This window comes from Bubalus bubalis, chromosome 8 (assembly GCF_019923935.1).
Source record: "Bubalus bubalis isolate 160015118507 breed Murrah chromosome 8, NDDB_SH_1, whole genome shotgun sequence".
Taxonomy (NCBI): domain Eukaryota; kingdom Metazoa; phylum Chordata; class Mammalia; order Artiodactyla; family Bovidae; genus Bubalus; species Bubalus bubalis.
In genome coordinates, this window is record NC_059164.1 from 76,593,715 (window position 1) to 76,612,660 (window position 18,946).

At 57.2% G+C, this 18,946-nt stretch overlaps 1 protein-coding gene across 18 annotated transcripts in view; it reads left to right on the forward strand.

Moving 5' to 3' along the window:
• CAMK2B (calcium/calmodulin dependent protein kinase II beta) overlaps positions 1–18,946 on the forward strand; it is a 91,393-nt gene that overhangs the window by 41,342 nt on the left and 31,105 nt on the right. For all 18 annotated transcript variants that reach the window (XM_025291348.3, XM_044946791.2, XM_025291350.3 and 15 more), the window contains exons 3-5: positions 8,807–8,866; positions 14,562–14,616; positions 18,656–18,721. In XM_025291348.3, coding sequence (XP_025147133.1) covers positions 8,807–8,866; positions 14,562–14,616; positions 18,656–18,721 — 181 coding nt within the window. The remainder of the gene's footprint in view (positions 1–8,806; positions 8,867–14,561; positions 14,617–18,655; positions 18,722–18,946) is intronic.

Below are 18,946 nucleotides of genomic sequence, written 5' to 3' on the forward strand. Positions count from 1 at the left end.
AATGATGGCTCTGAGCCTGAAGAGGGCGCCTCTGCTCCCTGGAGGAGCCGCTGAAAGGCCAGACCAGAGGGATGGTGGAGTGAGGACTCTGAGGACCACATGGCTGGCTCAGAGGCCTCAGTGCCCCGGGGTGAGGAACCGCACGATGCCGGCCGAGCTCCCAGGCACCTGGCAGCTTGTTCATGCCCCTCGAGAGCCCTTTCTTTGTTGCAGAGAGGCAGTGGCAGCTGCCTCAGGACGCGCACAGGCGCCCTTGCTGGGCCGTGTGGCTGCCAGGTGATGCTGGTGTGATAATTGCTGGCTGCCTTTTAGAAACAAAATCTGCTACAAGAAGCTACAGTGGCAGCCGTTCTTTTCATCCTCATGGCCCTGCCGGTGCCACCAGGGGCTGCAGCGAGACTAGACTTTACTGGGGCCCCCAGTGCTGGGTGCAGAGCAGGTTGAGATGCCCCCAGGACCCTAGGCACTCCATGGGTGAGCAGGCTGGGCTCAAGCATGTCAGCCTGCTGAAGGCTTGAGAAGCCTGGTGGGAAGGCCTTGGGATGGCTGAGGCCTCTGGGCCAGTCCCCCTGGGTGGTGGCCCAGCCCCACTCTCCCCACCCTCCAGCCTTCCCAGGGTCCTTCGGAAAGTTGGGAGCGATGTTAATAGCAGCCGAGGGCCCTGAGCAGTTCTGCAGGCCTGTGAAGAGCCCAAGAGCTGGTCTGTAAACAGCAAGCTCTAGTTGCAGTGGTCCCGAGGTACTCCTGTGCCCTGGAGTGGAGGAACCACCAGGGTCTCAGACCGTGCTCCCCTGCGAACTTCATCCTTCCCCTGAACCAGCTTGTACCCGGTGGCAGTGACCGGATGGTCAGGCCCTGCTGCAGGACGCTGCGCTGCCCCTGGAGTCGGGCTGGTTTGTCCCATATGTCCCAGGCCTGGGAGCCCTGTCAGGAGGCAATAGCCGCCGAGACCCTGGCCTGGCGATGTCCTTCCTGAAAGACCTGTCCTCCTCTGCAGCCTTCCATCCTGTGCCTAGAAAGGGGATGAAACTGAGGTTGGAGCCTCCAGCATCACCGTTGCTGATCTGAGTGGTTGTGACCAAACGCCAGGGGTCCTGCACCAGCCAGAGACAGAGCCACCCCTCCCCTGGGTGGGGGGAGGCCAGATGCTGACTCCGTACATCTCGGGAGGTTTGAGGAGAGCTCTAGCCTTCGGGGGGAGGGGGAAGCTTTCATGTCCTGTTCTGTGTCCAGCTGTTGGCTCCGCAGGGTAGGCGCTGCCCAGGCTCCCATTCCCTCCAGGCTAAACCAGCAGTGGGCTCAAACCGGCAGATGCTGGCGCTTACACTTGAACTGGCCTCTGTCTGCCCTGGTGCACCCACCCCCAGGCCTGCCCACCCCCTTCCTGGGACCCTGAGGATCCTGTAGGTGGTGGCACAAAGTGCCCAGGCTGAGGGCACTGTGGACAGTGCCAGAGTTTCTGCTGTGGACTCCACTGGCTGCTCTCAATGTCCAGGGTATTCTGTTAGATTCCGACCCAGCAGCTTGGAACCATAAGAGCTGCCCGCCTGTGTTCCCGTGCTGTGTTCCGCTGGACTCTCACAACTTTGGGACACGTGAGTTAAGGACTTGATGCTGGGTAGTGATCAACATGAGCCTGAAGGAAATGGGATGTGGATGTCCATGAGCCTCTGAAGATTCTAGAAAGCTCTGTGCCATCCAATGATGTAGGCAGTAGAGACAGGTGGGAAGGAGAGGAGGGAACCCTGAATGAGGAATCCCAGGGCCCAGCGGGGCGGCTCACCTGGGGGACAGTGGGTCCTTGTTCTCATGTGCAGCCATGGACTCCCACATCCCTTTGGAAGAAGCCCCTGGGGAGGAGAGGGGAGACAACTGCTGGGGTGCTGAGTGTTGCCTTGGAAAGAGGCTGGAGGAGGGAAGCAGGAAAGGCAGGGAGGATGACAGGCCAGGTGCCCAGCTTCTGCAGGGCAGGCTGCGGGGAGGGGCTAGCTTCTGGGGGAGGGGCCAGCAGTGGGGGTTTCCTCCCTTCGGTGGCCTCTCTCCAGACACACTCCCTAACCCTTTTCACACATGGGAAAGAGACTTGGAGCACAAAGCTTGGCCCTGTTTAGGGCTCTGTGCCCAGTATCCCCATGGTCACTTGAGTCTGGGCCATAAGTGAGCCTCCCATGCCCCAGCTTGATGATGTTGGTGTGAGCCCGCCACACATGTGGTTTAGCCTGGAGAAAATGGAGCCTGGGCAGCACCCACCCTGTGGAACCAACAGCTGGACACAGGATAGGATGTGGGAGCTACCCGCCACCCCCTGAAGGCTACGGCTCTCCTCAATCTCCGGAGATGGGCAGCATCAACGTCTGGCATCCCCCCATCTGGGGGAGGGTTGGCTCTGTCTCTGGCTGGTGCAGGACACCTGGCATGAGGTCACAGCTGCTCAGGTGAGGACAGGAAGGCAGCCGAGGGCAGGGGCTCCTGCTTGGGCACCCCATAGCTGTGTCTTCCTGCTGCGCCTGCACCGCATGTTCAGGCGGGTGATTCTACAGACAAGTCGCTGCCTGGGGCCTGGCCACACACACACTCCCACACCTCATAGCCTGAGAGCCGGCCCAGTCCACCCCTTCCCTGTGGGCACCCTTCTCCCCTAAGACCTCAGCCACAAGGGGTGGGTGTTCCACACTTCGTGCAGGAGTGACCCCAGGTTGGGGCTTGACCCTGATATGAGGCTTGGACCCCCGCTGGCTCAGTGTCCAGTAGCTGCCAGGTTTGGCGGGGTGTCCTAGGCAGCAGTCACAGTGGCCCGTGACCTCTAGCCGGTGCCCTGACATGTTCCAGCCTCCTTGTCCCCGGCCAGAGGTCCAATAGCCACCCAGGAGGAGAGAGCAACCCAGAGCCCCCTCCATGTGCTGGGCAGTGTGGACCTTCCACGCAGGATTTTGTGTTCGATCCAGCATGACACATGCTCGCTTCTGACTTCCTCACTTGTCCCAGGCTGAGCCGGGAGAAGCGGGTGGCAGCCCCTCCTGGTGGCTGGGCCTCCTGTCCTTCCTCCGCCCCGCCCGGCGCCTCGCGGGTGTCCTTCTGCCGGTCACAGCACTGCTGCTGCTCCTGGCAGCTGGCGAGGGGCCAGCCACCCACCCACGTCCCTCCTGTCGCCCTTCTCCTGGCTCCTTTCACCCCCCACCCCACTCTGCTGTGAGTCACCCACAGCCAGGGAGCAGGTGGAGGCTGGGGGATGGGGATGGCAGCTGTCACCGGGCCTTGGGTCCAGTCCTGATCTTGGGGACACAGCCCTCTGGGTGCCTGTTTCCTACACTGTGACCTTGCCCCACCCTGCAGGGTGCAGGCATCCTCTCCCGCCTCCAAGGGCTGCATCCCCCCTCCCGCCTTCAGCAGCCTCCTCTTCGTTCTTGACTCAGCTCTGGGTTCTCCCATCTGGGAGTCTGTGTCTGGGGGCGCCCGCCTCACTGATGAGTTTAGGATAGTACAGAGCTGGTTTGAGTCTCCCGCTGCCGTTCTTCAGGGCATCAGAGTGAAACAGCTAACGCTGAGACCACCAGGTGGCGCCCGCGGCCCGATGGCTGTGTGTGGCCGCGCCAGCCCCTTCCTGCTCCTTGGGGGTCCCCTGCCCGTCTCCTTCCTGGTGGGTGGTGGGTGCCAGCTACAACAGAGTAGCAGCCCCAAATGGACCTGTCCCCACCTCCTGGGGCCTCCTGGGGTCTGGGATCTGCACCGGGCCACCTCCCTTCCCGGGTCCCCTGGCCACCCACCTTGGGGACCTCCAGGATGCGGGGCACGCCTGGCATTAAGATCAAGGTAGAATCACTCAGAAGCTTCCAGGCCCTGCGTTGCCAGAGACACAAGCTGCGGAGCTGCGGGGTGAAGCCTTGTGGGCTGTGGCAGGAGCTTAGGGTGCAGGAGCCACTGAACACAGGTCCCATGTAGCTGGTGTCTTTGACTTTCTTTTTGTTTTGTTGGATAAGCACTTTCATGGGGTGTAAGTGAATGCTGTGTTTTATCAGGGGGTGTTTCTCTGGCAGGAGAAATAAATAGCTTGTTTCTGCCTCTGCTGACTCTGGGGAGCAGGTGTAAACGTCATGTGTGTGCGTCAGGTTGCCCCAGACGCACCACACCAGTCATCTTTGGCTACCAGCCCACAGATACTTAGGTGGGTCTCCATGGGTGCAAATCCATAAGATGCCTGAGCTTTTACAAGATGGCTGAACTCAGGAGTTTCCCTTTAGAGCATCACATCAGAGGGGGTGTGAGAACTGAAGCTGTACCCCCAGGAATGGCAGACTCTTCCAAAACCCCCCTCTGGCATCCCCCGTGAGTCCTCCCACCCCCTACCCTGCTGTCCTTGGGGCTCATGGTACTGCTGCTCTACTCCTTGGGACCCAGGACGGGTGTCCCCGGGCTTCCTGGGACATGCTCAGTCTGGGTGGGAGGAGGGCAGAGAGGCCTCCCTTCAACAGGGTGGGGTTCTGGAGGCTGGAGGGAGCTTGGCTTGTGCCCTCACTCCCTGGCCCCTCATTCTTCCACACCCTGTTTTGAAGGTTACCCTGAGACCCGAGAGCCAGTGTACGTGAGGGGAGATGAAGGGACCAATGCGGGAGAGGGGGCCCAACACCGTCTGGGGGCAGGATGCATAGGGGTGTCAGTGGGGTGGATTCTCAGGGCTCACTCGTCCTTGGATGCAAACCTGCATAGGTGTGGGACACATGCCGAGCCACACACCAGTGTTAGTAACTAAACACTAGCTGACATGGCAGTGAGTCACAAGCAGCAGGTGCCTGGGTCTCAGGGCAACTCTGGACACCCAGACCCTTCAGGGGCACCAGGCTGTAGCTGTGGGAGGGCCCTTTTGAGCCTCTCAGCTGGGCTCAATGCCCCCATGACCTCTAGAGCCCTGGAAGTTGCTGGTTGGCCCCTCTGGGGGTTGCTCACTGCCTGCCCAGCCAGGACATCACTGCAGTGGGCATGGCAGGGTCTGGCTGCTCAAGAGGACTCTTGGACTTTCCTCAGGAGGGAGCACCAGGCTGGGGTGCCCGGCATGCTGAGGGGTCCTGGTTGGGGTGGGCAGCCTTCTGACCGTGTTCTCTCCATGGGCCTGCTTGGTGGTCACTGCTGTGGTCTTCTGAGTCCAGACAGGTCTCTGGGGCCAGAGTTCTGGGAGGGAGGCGGGTGGCAGGCTGAGCAGGTGTGGCAGCCCCGAGAAGCCCCAGAGCTTGCTCAGGGTCGCTGGCCCGCCACATGTCCTGCTGTCTACCAGGGGATGGCTTAGGTGGAGTGTCCTCCCAGGTTCTCACTGACAGTTTAGGACTGGGATGCACTTCTTGTGCGAAGCAGACAGGGTTAAATTTGACTCCCCCAACAATGTCTATGGTTGTCTATTACGATGTTAATTTTGAAATTCAGAGATAGTAGCTCCTCGACTTCTTAGAGGGGCATCCCTGGTAGCTCAGCTGGTAAAGAACCTACCTGCAATGCAGGAGACCCCAGTTTGATTCCTGGGTCAGGAAGATCTGAAAGCAAATCAGAGGATGTGGGCAGAGTTGGGATGCTGGGTTCTTCCTCCCACAGCCACATCCCTGGCCTGAGGCCAGCCTACTGGACCTGAGAGCGACAGCCTCCTTCTCCAGCCCCTTCCTATGGCTTCTGATTCCCATCCAAGGTCACAGAATATCAGCTTAGATTTTTAATTTCAGGGCAAATATTTCAGCAGCTTTTAGAACACACCTTCATCATATTTAACCATTGACTTTGTGCTTACTGGAGACAGGACCAAATTAAACAAAACAAAACAGTATTTTTCCCTGTGTCAAAAGTAACACAAAGTTGTTGTCAAAGTTGGGGAAAAAATATAAAGAATAAAACTTACTCATAATTCTGCCACCCACAGCAGAGCAGTTATGATCTTAATGAGATGCCTGCACTTGGACTTTGACCAACTTAGAACATGTGTTGTGATACAGAGTTTCAGAGCTGCTCTCTGGTCAAGTGCTGCTGTGCCTGATATGGAAAGGAGACAGCCAAGAGGGTCAATAACCTGCGTGGCCATGGGGTAGACATCTGCACCTGGGCTGGGCAACCTGGTGCCCCTTCTTGGCCCCAAACAAGTAATTTATCCCCTAAACAAACTCAAGAGTAGGTCAAGGTTTTTGGGATGGGGCTCTGCCATTGATGATAAGACTCAGTAATACAGTTGTTTAAATGATCTGCTTCCCAAAGATGGGTCTCCACATGAATTTTCTCCTGACTTTTATTTATGACTGCAATCAGGCAATTTTTCCAGGAAAGACGACCACCCCTGCTCTTATCACCTTACCATCCTGGGCTTTCTCTGACCTCAGCCTTGCTCCGGCCCTGTCTGCATGTTGGTGAGCTATTCATTAGCCATCCACATCAGGAGGAAATGAGCTATGACGTTATGGGGACAAGGACAAAACTGGAATATGGACTGTAGGTTGGACTGAGTATTGTATCTGCATTGGATTTAGTGAGTAGGGTAACTGCATTGAGATTACGTAAGAGAATGTCCTTGTTCTTACAAAATACACACCGAGCTGTTAGCCTGGTGAGAGGACATGAAGTATGGGGCTTACTTGCTCATGCTGCAGAGGAAGTTAGTACGTGCATGGGAAGAACAGAGATGATACAGAAATGCCCCATCCATGAGCACTTTGTGCTATTCTTGCAGCTTAAAGTTTGAACAAGTCTTCAGATAGTGTCAAAGAAAACACTAAGCAAAAACGAACAACCCCCCGAACCCACCAGCCTGCACCTCCAGGCCTCCCTACTCCGGCCTGCAGGGGAGCTGCCATCCTGGCTGTTGTAAGGACCACTCCCCTCCCCTCTAGAGTGAGCCTCGCAGATAGGACCCTGACCCCCACCCTGTTAGGTTTGGTGTTGCCTGTTTATGAGCTTCATACAGGCGGAAAAGTGGAAGCCATACTGCTTGTGTCCTTCTGTAGCTGTTTTTCATGTATCCTTCCGAATGGTGGGTGACTCGGGCTGCCTCTTGTCTACTGATGCTGTACCCACCCCCCAGCAGGATGGGGGGGTGTTTGCTGCATTGGATATGGAGGTGAGGGCAAGTTGGAGATGGAGTGAGGCAAGACGTGCGGGTCTGTCCCGAAGGCCCACCCACTGCCCTGTGGTTTTGCCAGAGCCCTCCCAGTCTCAAGGGGTCTGGAAAGACAGGTAGGAGCCAGATGAGCAGCTCAGGGAGGTATTAGCATTTCCGGGCAGCGGCGGGGGTCAGGGGCGGCGGGCTGAGTGCCCATCCTGAGAGGAGAGTCCCGCTAGTGGGGCTGTCAGGACTTCCCTAGTGAATCAGGTGATCCTGTGGGCTTCTCTGGTATATTACTGTCCTCAGGCCCTCACTGTGAAGGGCCCAGGGCAAGCAGGGGTGGGGGCAGGTGTTCCAGGCCCCGGACACCCCCTCTCCAGTCACATCCCACCCCGTGGCACCCCCCTCCTGATCCCCTGCCTTTGTTCGCCATCCGGCCGCACGTGTGCCAGTGCCCTGCTTGTTGGCCTTGATGTGAATGAAGTGCAGTTTGGGTCTTCTCTGTGAGCAGCTTCTTCCACTTGGCCTCATGTTGGGAGACTGGGGTGATATGCACACGGATGGGTGTGTTCTGTTGTGTGATTTATTTCTGCCTTCTCTGGTCAGTGGAAATAGGTTTTTGTGTTTTTTTTTTCAGTTTTTTTGCCATTATAATCTCATCAGCTTTTAAAATCCTCCTGGCACCTCTGTTTGTTTGAAAGATAAAACTTCTGGCTGATAAGTTGCTCAGCCCTTGGGGGCAGGGAATTGAGGTTCTGTGCTTCTGGGGGTGGAAGGAGGCACACAGGGCTGGAGCAAGGAGGGGTAGTTTCAGGATCAGTAGCAGTCTTGCCTGGGGCGACTTCCTTCTGAGGCTTTTTTTTTGGATGACTTAGGGAATTTTTATTTCTCTCAAGCTTTCTGAGTAATGCTTGTTAATTTTTAAGACTTGGTCCGAAGTCTACCATTTTGAAAATCTGGGGATCATGTTGCATGCCCATGACCACTTTGTTTCATAAATTTCAAAAGGACTCTCTAAAACATAATTTTAGGGAGCCTCATCTTGCCTGTGTAAAAAGTTAGATCCTGTGGAAGGCCTCCTCTGAGGCCTTGACCCTTCTTCCTGCTGACCTGGCATCGACACCAGGACCCATCAAAATGCAGGCCTGTGTTTTGTAGGTTTGTGCGTGGGGTGGGGGGCGGGTTTGTCAGGTCACACATCCCTTCCGCACATGTCCCTCCAAAGGAAGGCCTGGCCCCAGGCTGACCCCACACACTGGTCGGACGCCCCCAGTCGGCCGACAGCGCCGCTCTGCCAGCCCACGGCTGCCTCTGATGAACAAACTAGGCCTCAGCAGAAAGCTCCACAGAGAACAGAATTAGGACAGATAAGGAAAGGATTAAACTGGTGCTGTCAGTTCTGTTGCTGACAGCCGGCATTTTCTCTTCCTGCACCACGTGGGGGAAACTTTTGGCCCCGAGTGAGCACCAACCATACCTCCCCCGGGCCTCTCGCTCCAGGCCCTGGGCAGCCTATTCCAACACCAGCACTGCCAGCAGGGGGTCCGGGCATGGGGAGGGGCACAACCTGACGTGTCCCCTGGGTGGTGGTCAGCCGGGTAGACATCGCAGGAAGTGTTGGCCACGTCCCCCAGCCGTGAGTCTCATGGTTGGCCGCCCGTCCAGCATGCCGTCGAGGGACTCCAGGGTGCCACTGGCTGCAGGGTCACAAGGTGATGCTGTGTCCCTTTCTCTCCCCAGATCACCAGAAGCTGGAGAGAGAGGCTCGAATCTGCCGTCTCCTGAAGCATTCCAACATTGGTGAGCGGCCCATGGTGGGGTGGGAGGTGGGGAGGGGGTCCCAGCTCCCCCATTACAGACAGCAGGAGGACCCTGAAGGCGTCCCTTTCCTTCCCCATTGAGGTTTCCCACCCATGCCCCTGGAAACATCTCTTCCTTTTGACCCAGAAGGATTCCTGCACAGGCTTTGGGGCAGCCCCCTCAAGGCCGGGTTCCTCCTGGATGTGTCCCTGCCCATCACTCTGTAACTCTGTGCCAAGATCCTGGTGATAACACACAGGAGCCTAACATTCTGATGCTTCAGAAAAGCAATGTGATGGCCTGATTACAGGGAAAAAAGTTTGGAAACCAAAGACCACAGCGAGCCCAGCCCCAGCCTGAGCTCTGAGGTCTGAGGTCTGAGGACCGAGGTCTGATTCTGGAGGACCTCTGCTCTCCCCCAGCCCAGGGCTCTTGGAACTGCCGTCTGGGGTGGGAATCAGCTGCCCTGGGGGCCCGCGGAGTCCCCGGAGCCCGCGTGTTGGCCTCAGGGAGTGTGCTGCCCTGCCTGCGTTAGGTCCCTTCTTTCTGCAACCTCCAGACTAAGTACAGACTCAGCCCAGACATGGTCACAGGAGCTGCTGGGACCCCAGACCCTGGAAGTCGGTGCAGATTTCCTGGGGCCTGTCAGCTTCTGCCCACCCGCCTCAGCTGTGAGGGGCCCCTTGACCCCACAGCACAGCTGCCTGTCCTTCTTCACTTCTCATCCCTATAGGGACTTCTGAGGAGCCCAGGACCCAGACCTTGCCCACACTGGGAGGTAGCCAGGAGACACAGAGGGGATGGGGGGCCTGTGGCCTCAGAGGCACCCAGGGAACTTGTCAGGGTGGATTCCTGGGCCCTCTCACCCATGTTTGACTCAGGTGCACCGGGATGGTGCCCAGGACTCTATTTCAAGGGATGCCAGGCTGTGCTGAGCAGCCGTGTCCATGCCACTCCCAGACCAGGGCCTCGGCCACAGAGAGGGACCCTGGGAAGAGCTGAGAGGGCTCCCCTGGGAAGCAGGGCATAAGCTGTGAAGACCCTCGTTTCCGAGGCAGTGTTCAGAGGTTTGAAGCTCAGAGACCTGGATTCGGGTCCCGCCACCCCCCCAGAGAAGCTGTAGCAATCACTGAACTGCTCCGAGCCCCAGTCTTCTTGTTCGTGGACTGGGCATGTTTCACAAGTGTGTCAGTGGTCCAGGCTTAACAACAAATCACCCCAAAACTCAACCAACAGGCACTGATTTTCTCCATTTCTGTGGATTCAGGAGCAGTTCAGCTGAGTGATTGAGGCTGCCACACATTTTACGGGATCAATGCTTTTGTTCAATACTTACTATGACGTTTAAGACAGCAACAGCAGGGTAGGATTCTCTTGAGTCTAGGGGCCTGGGGCAGTTGGGCAGGTGGCCTGGCTCTGAGCCAGCCATGCTCAGGGCTCCAGAGACAGACAGACAGAGACAGAGAGGGTGACAGAAAGTGAGAGAGACACACAGAAAGAAAAAGACAGAGAAGCAGAGCCAGAGCCAGAGGGAAACAGAGAGAGACACATAGGGAGACGGAGAAAGAAAGAAAAAGACAGAGATAAAGACGGAGACAGAGAGATGGTGAGGGAAGGAGAACAAGGAAGACAGTGCCCCACATTTGTGTCAAAATATACAGAACAATATTTATCAGTTTAACTAGTGTTAAGTGTACAGTTCTGTGGCGTTACGTACATTCACATGTTATGTAACCATCGCCCTTATCTGTACTCAAAACTTTTTTCATCATTGCCAGTGGAAACTCTGCATCCGTTAACACTGACCCCCACCCGCACCCCCAGGCCCCGCCACCCACCATTCTGCTTTCTGTCTCTATGAATTCGACACCCTAGGAGCCTCATCAATGGGACCGTACCGTGTTTGTCTTTCGGGGACCGGCTTATTTTACTCAGCCTAATGGCCTCAGGCCTCATCCTCGTCGTAGTAGGTGTCAGAGTTCCCTTCCTTTTTAAAGCTGAATAATATGCCACTGTGTGTATGTTTCACATTGTGCTTATCCATTCATCCGTCAGTGGACACTCGGCCTTTTTCTGCCTGTTGGCTATTGTGACTAATGATGCCATGAACATGGGTGTACAAGTCTCTTTCTGGATCTCTGCTTTCAGTCCTTTGGGGGTAAACCTCGCAGTGGAATGGCTAGACCATGTGGTGCTTCTGTGTTTAACTTCTGGAAGAAGCACCATGCCTTTTGATGGTTTGGTCAGGAAGCGGTGATGCCGCCGCCTTACCTTATTCTGTTTGTTTGAAGGAGCCCAGCTCTCCTCTTAAAGGAGGCTCATCAGAGGATGTGAGTGCCCCTCATAACCAACACGGTAGCACACGGTGTCTCCTGGCTGCTGGCTGGGCTGTCTGGTCAGGAGCGGGTACCCAGAGTCAGGCCCCCAGGGAGCAGCCCACAGGCAGAGCCGCACCACTCGGGGCTTTAGTTTCTGTGCAGAGACAAGCAGGCACCTGGGCAGAGGAGACAGGTAAGGGCTGCCTTGGCAGTGCCCTGTGTGGGTACACTGTGGGGACTGGGCAGCCCCACTGCACCATGTGGATCCCCAGGAAGCAGGCCAGGGTATCCAGGATGGACATGAGCTCCAGGGCCTCACTGTGGGTTGTACCCTCCACACACATGTCCGTGTTGTACCCGACTGTCCGTGAGGTTGGCCCCCTCCACCTGGGGTCTCTGGAATTCCTATTCGGTGCATATTTCCCATTGCTGGTGGGTGCCTGGAGTGGAGACTTAGCCAAGGGCAAGGCTTCCTCCACTCTCACTTCAGTGGTGGGCCGTGGCCACCCTGAGAGGTTGCCACTCAGCAGGTGAGCGTGTCCCAAGCTTCTCTCCCTGCCCCTGGAGCTGTGGGTGACAGAATAAACAGAGCCCATCGTAGGCAGAACCATCTACAGCCTTTTAAAATGGGTCCCATCAGGAGTGAGTAGAGCCATGAGCCTTGACTCTGAGGAGGGCAGCCCTCAGCCTCCTCTCAGCCTCCTTCCAGCCTCCACTCTGCACACTGACCCTCTCTCTCCTGGGCCTGGCTTATGGATGGCAAATTCCCACCTCCCTTGCAGGATAGTCCATCTAGGAGCTGGGCAAGTGGGCACCAGGGAGTACGATGGCCCTGGGAGGACTTCCTGCCGAGATGAGGTGGCCAGTGCAGGAGTGGAGGGTAAAAGGTCTCCAGTCTCTGACAGCTCAGGACCCATGCTGCCATCCACAGCCCTTCCCTCCCAAAGCTGATCATATGATAGGTCCTGGGGTCCTTCCTCCTGTTGCAGTACTGCAGTCCATGGAGGGGTTCGAGGGGCAGTTTGGGAGGGGCAGAAGGACCACCCCCACTGAAAGCCCCCTGGCCTGGGACTCCGTGTGGTCCCTGGAGGAGCAAGCCCCACAGTGGGAGGCTTGTCCCAGGGCTCCTGACACCCCCTTGTGGCTGTTGGTGTCCCCCAACCCCTTGCTCCCAGGCTGGACTCTCAGGAACTACCTGGACTCTAGTTGCAGCCATTATATGTCACCCACAGTGTTATTTACTTACTGTTTTTACTTAAATAGATTCTGTGACAATTCCGTTTTTACTTAGCCCCGTCTGTGAAATCACGGGTCTGTTGTGCTAGGTGGGTGTTCTTCTAAACCATTAAAGTAGTACATAACTATTTTTTAAATGTTAAAAATGTTTAAGTGAAAAAAAGGGAGAGTGTGTGCACATGGCCTTGACTTTCAGGCTGAGGGTCCTGCCAGCCCCTTCTCACCTGCTCCGAGGGGGCAGGGCCTAAGGGCAGGGGTGGCCTCCACTGTGGGGGAGGAGGGGAAGTTCATCAGGACCCCAGATTTATGGACCCCTGGACTCCCCTGGGGAAGGAGGATTCCCCTGCATGAGAAGAGAAAAGGGTCCCCCTAGGAGTGTCCCCCTGGGGGTGCTGTCTGCAGGCCTGGCAGGGTGGTAGAGGCAGACCCCTCCACTCCCTTCCCCCTTCCACCCTGGGCCCATCTTTGCTTGGAGTTCCAGGGGAAGCGGCTGGGGGCAGGGGAGGCTGCTCAGAGGGGCCGACCTGCTGGGCCCCACCAGAAAGGAGTTGGCGGGAGGAGAGTTTCACTCAGTGATTTTGCAGGAGAGTCCTGGAGGATGGTGCAGTGAGCCAGCGGTCTGTTGTATGTTAGGAAAGTGCAGACCCGCCTGGTAGAGTTGAGGTCTGGGTGGGAGCGAGAGGGTGCCAGGCGTTGGCCCCGGGATCTGGATCAGATGAAGCTGGATAGCGGCCCCTTGAGCAGAGAGATCCAGAGCGAGCAGTGGGTGGGGGAGATGGTGAGAGAAGCAGGGTGTGAGAGGAGGTGCCCCCTGGAGCCGCCCATGCACTTTGTCCTTAGTGACCAGGTGCCCTGCCTTCTGGGAGTGAGTGAGGCCTGCTCCCCAAGCCAGGCTTTGCCTGAGGTTGGGGCCATTGTAGCCAGATTGGGGTTCCTGATGTGAGGACCCTGCTGGCGGGCCCTTAGGAAGTCCAGAGCTGGAGGAGAAAGGATGCCGACAGCCAGCTAGAAACCAGAGCAGCTTTGAGGGCATGAGGAAGGGACCTGTGGGGCCTGGGAGAAGCCAGCTCTTCACTCTTCCAGCTCCCGCAGTCCCGTCCATCGTGGCGGAGAGCAAGACTTCCAGGAGACCCAGGGAGCAGAGGACCCAAGCGGGAGCTCTGTCCACACCGCTGCTCAGCGTTGTGTGAACTGTGTGGCCTTCAGCCAGTCACTACCCTCTCTGTGCACCAGCTGCTGCATCTGTAACCTCTCAGGATGATTGGGATGGTTACTGATGGGCACACTGTAGGTTTCTGATACAGAAGGCAGGATCTTTCACCTGGCGGGAAGTGTCTAAAATTTCCTAGAAATACCTGCCGTTTAGTGCCGGGCATTTCTCCAGCTTAGGGAAAAGGAGGCCTTGGAGTTGTGTTCTTTGTGCTGAAATCTTCCTCGCTGTTCACTCACTCATTCCCTCATTCATTCATCCGTCCACTCCTATCCAGCACAGCTCTGGCCAGGCCTTGTTCCAGGCTCAGGAGAGGGGGAAAACAAACTAAAGCAGAGAGGGCGTGGGTGGCCGTGGCGCCATCCTGCTGACCCTGCAGGATCTGAAGTGGGAAATCAGGGTCTGACTCTTCGGCAGTGATGCCATACTGGGCCCTGGGCAGGTGGTTCTCCCCCAGGGGTCCCTGCCACCTCAGCCTATCCTGACGGGTTGGCAGTGGAGCCCTCAGCCCTCCTCTCCATGAAGTCCCTCAGCGGCTCCTTTCCAGTCCTGGTGGTGTGGGCCTTTGTCCCCACCCTGCCCCCTCCTGCGGCTCTCTGCTGCATTTGGGAGCAGGGGACCTGGCCAGGGACTGAGAGGGGACTGGGTCTCCCTCCTGCAAAGGAAAGGAAAAGAAAGGAAAGACCAGACCCTCAAGGCCTTTGAATGCTGGCTTGGGGCCAGTTGGCCTGAAGGGCGCACGGCTTACCCCTCAGACTCTGCCTGCAGTGCCCACCCGGGCCCTCCCCAGCCTGAACTGTGTGAAGCCACAGGCCCTTGGCGTGGTGGGCCCTCCTTGGAGGGTTGTGCTGCTGGCTGTGGGCCTGTGTCTTGGCAGCGTGGGTGGGCCCCGGGCTGTTGCCCCTGCTCATGGCCTCTCCTGTTCCCACAGTGCGCCTCCATGACAGCATCTCCGAGGAAGGTTTCCACTACCTGGTCTTCGATCTGTAAGTGCCGGAGCCCAGGGACATGGGCTCTCGTCTGCTCCCAGCATTGGGCCTGGGCTGGGTCCCTCGTATCCCTGGCAGACAGCCCCCCGACTCCTGGGTCACTTCACCCACCAGCTTACCTTGTTGGTTTGTTGGCTTTGCATTGGTGTATGGAATCCCCCAGGGATGGGATTGCCCAGCTGGGCCCCTTCCCGACTACCCAGAACAGGGTGTGCTGGAGGCCAAGGCAGGGGAAGAAGGGAGGGAAGGATCCCGGAGGAATGGTCTGGCCCTCAGTCTTCTGTTACCTTCCTTGGTGTTCTCATCACTGCTGCACTGGGGCCCACGGGCTGGCATGAGTGTATGCTTGGGTGCATAAGACTGCCTGTGTGTTTGTGATTGTGTGTGTGCATTCATATATGTTGATGAGCAGGCATCTGTGGGGGCATGTGCATGAGTGGGTTTCAATGTGTGCATGTGTGTGTGATTGTATGAACACATGTACATGTGTGATTTGTGGTGTGTGTGAATGTGTGTGTGTTGGTGTGGACATGCGGGGTGTGAACATACACATGTGTGCATGGGTGTATGTTGGCATCAGCATGTAAGAGTGTGTGTATGATTGCCTAAAGTGTGAGTGTGCAGATGATTTGTGGGAGAATGTACCTGTTTGCATGCGTTTCCACGGGTGCATGTGAGCACATGCATGTGGCTTGTGGGTGTGTATGTGCATGTGTGTGTATATGCGTATGATCTGTGGGGGGTGTGTGTGCATATATATCCACTCTCACAAACCATACATGCACGTGTGTGCACATTTGCATGTGTGCTTTGTGAGGGTGGATGTAGATGGTGGATGTGTGATTCGTTCAGTGTGTACATGGGTGTATATGTGCACACATGTATGTGTGAGCTGTGCTGAGTAAAAGCGTCTGGGGCCCCTGCCTCCTCTCACTTCCTGCTGGATTTAGAAGCAGTGATCTCATCACCTCACTCCCCGACAGCTCCGGCTGAGCGGGGCTCTGTTTAGCTGTCCTGAGTCAGCGTGACTCGGGACCCTGCGGTGGCCAGCGGTCGTAGTTTGGGGTGGCTCCGTGTGGCCTCTGGGAAGCCCAGCCCGGGGGCCCTGGCCACGGGGACAGGGTGTGTCCTGAAGGGACCTCCTCCCTCAAATGACAGATGCCTCGGCCATGGGTTGTGGAGGCCTGAGGAATGAACCTCTGGCCTACTTGGGGTCCTCTGGTCCTCTGGAGATGCTTGAACTGTCCCCCACAGCCCCCCGTGTCCCACCAGACACCACTTTGAGACACCAGCCAGGTGACCAGGCTGACCTGTGATACAACTGCCTGTGCTGGGCCAAGGCGGTGCCCTGAAGGTTCTGTTTCATGGACCCTTTGCTGTCAACCCCATGGGTCCCCAGACCCAAAAGCTCCACCAGCTTTTTTCCAGGAAATATAGAGGTCCCGGGTTGGAGGGTGGCCAAGTCCAGGCCCCTGGTAGCAGACAGGAGGATGTGTGGGATTCAGGAGCAGAAAAAGGGGAGAGAATGATGTGTGTGCAGGTGCGCGTGTGTGTACATGTATGCACACCCATGCAAGCGCATGCACGAGTGTGGGAGCCCTTGACTCTCCTGCAATAGGCTCAAGCAATAGGCAAGTGTGGGAAAGGCTGAGGGGGGCTGGTGAGAGGAAACTGGTGGGTGTGTTTGGAGCAGGTGGGAGGAGGGAGGCCTTGGGCTTTGCACATCCTCCCCACAAACCACTGTGGCCCTCAGGCCTGTTGAAGCTGCCTCTTTGGGGCATCCAGGACACTGCTAGGCCTCATGCAGTTGTTTGGTAGGGGCAGGAGGGCCTGCACAGAGTGGGGGGCTGTGGAGGGAGAGGGGAGGAGTGGAAGCATGGAGATGCTGCCAGACCCTGCCACTCCCATGCCCAGCCCCACGCAGCCTTCCTGTGCCACACTGTGGACCCTCTGGGACTCTGTGGCCCCAGAATTGGGGAGAAGTGTCTGGCCTGAGTTGGCATCACCTTCAGGAGACCCCTGGACCTAGGCGACTTGGGGGGGCTCTGTGGATTCAGGGACTGACAGATTTCCCCACTCTCTATGCCTCAGAATGTCACGTGGTCTTGGGGACCAGGCCTGGGGACAGAGGAAGGGGCTTCCCCGGAGGCTGTGGCTGAAGCCCAGAATTGGCCATGCTGAGTGGCTGGGATCTGAGGAAAGGGAGAATGCTGGTTTCCAGACCATGCCCTTCCTGGCCAGCTTGAGACGGTAGCTCCCCGCCCCCCGCAACCAACTCCCCGCCCTGCAACCCTGGACCACAAGGCCCCTGACGCCCATCAGCACAGCTGGAGCCTCCTGTGGATGTGGGGACCCAGAAGTCTTGTCCCTGGCTCAGAGCAGGACCTACTGGGCTGGGGGGCTCCCCGTGCCCCTGTTGCAGCCCTGGTCAGTACCTGTGGCCTTTTCCTCTCTGCCCTGTGCTTGGACTTGGGGCCTTCAGATCCTGACCTGTGAATTGTGGGTGCAGAAAAATAAACAGCGAGTCCTCTTCTTCTGGGCTGGACCTAGTACTCCATCCTCCTGCTCCACACACATACATGTACACATGGATACACAAGCACACACAGACACATGAGGCTCTGCTCCCTTGGACAGTCACCTGCTCTGAGCCTTGTTGTTGTTCAGTCACTTAGTCGTGTCCAACTCTTTGCGACCCCATGAACTGCAGCACGCCACCCTCCTCTGTCCTCCACTGTCTCCCAGAGTTTGCTCAAATACATGTCTGTTGAGTAGATGATGCTACCTAACCATCTCATCCTCTGCCGTCCCCTTCTCCTTTTGCCTTCAATCTTTCCATCATCAGGGTCTGAGCTTTAGTCTCCTCCAATGGCAAAGTGGAACCCTAAAAATTCCTCACTACTGGGGTAGTTGGCCCCAGGATCTGAGGGCCAGCATCTAGCCTCCAGCAGGGGCATTCTAGCACTCACTGCATCCTCAGTTTTGTGTTTCTCTAAGAGAGAGCCTGCCCATGCCAGGGCCACTGTTCAGCAGTGCCCACGCCTGTGGTCACCGTGGACCAGCCTGGCCCTGAGTGCTGGGCAACAAGGCCAACCCAAGCCCCAGCTCCCAAGAATGAATGGGAACTGAGATGCAAGTGGGGAGATCCCAACATGTGGGGCCAGCACAGCTGGAGCGGGTGTGGAAGGAGGGTGTGTTTGCAGAGGGTGTGTCCCTTGGTGTCCCCACAGGGCACAGGAGGGAGACTCTAGACCTTGCAGGGGTAGAAAAGCTCTAGATGGACCTTCTGGTGGACTTGGAGCTGGCCAAGTGGGATGAGGAGCTTGGACAGACCCAGGGATTGAGCTTTCCTGCTCCCCTGTGCATCCAACCTTGGCCACTGCTTTTTGCCTTGCTGTCCACACCCACATTCTCAGCTAGGGGATCCTGAGTGGCTGGGATCCCTGCTGGGTTCCCTGAGGCTCTCCAGGCAATGGTTTCTGCCCTGGGCAGGGGGTCCATCCTGACCTTAGGACCTGAAGGCTGCTTCCTGGGCAGGGGACAACCGGCAAGAGAGTGTGTGGATGGAGGTCCTACTCTCTTTTTGGAGATGGGACTTTGAATGCCTCGTGACCTCACTCACTGGGGAGGCCACATCCAGGCACTGTCTCTTCTGGCCCCTCCGCCCTGTGCAGGGGCCGTATCGCTGGCCTTGGGGGGTTCGAGGAGGGTCAGCCAGTTTTTCTCAGGCCTGGAATTAGTCACAAAGCCTGGGTAACAGTGCAGAGGCCTAGAACAGACTCCTGCTGGGCTGCCTACTCTGAGAAAGTCACTGAGATCATTGAAGCTCAGTTTTCTGAGCTTAAGAGACCAGTGTCATGGAGAGGGGAATGTCAGTCCTGAGTAACTCTGGAGATGGAGGTGCTGGTGGTGCTGGGGATGTGGAGGTGAGGGCAGTGGAGATGGTGGTGGTGATGATGAGCACGGGGTGGGGGTGATGGTGGTGGGGGTGCAGGTGGTGATGGTGATGGAGGGGCCCTCTCTGCTCTTCTCACAGGGTCACTGGTGGGGAGCTCTTTGAGGACATTGTGGCGAGAGAGTACTACAGTGAGGCGGATGCCAGGTGGGTGTAGAGCCCTCGCATGCTTCTTCCCCGTCTTTTCCTGCCCGGCCCTCCCTCCCTAAGCCTTGATCCTCCTCCTCTGGCCCCCATCTTCTCTCGTGCACTTTGTCCCTGACATGGTCCAGGGAGATGGTCAGCTGGGCAAAAGCCCTCCTCAGAGCCCTCTGGGGAGGTCCTAGGGTCAGGGTGGGGGCCGGCAGCTCACGTGTCCCAAGTCAGAGAGGG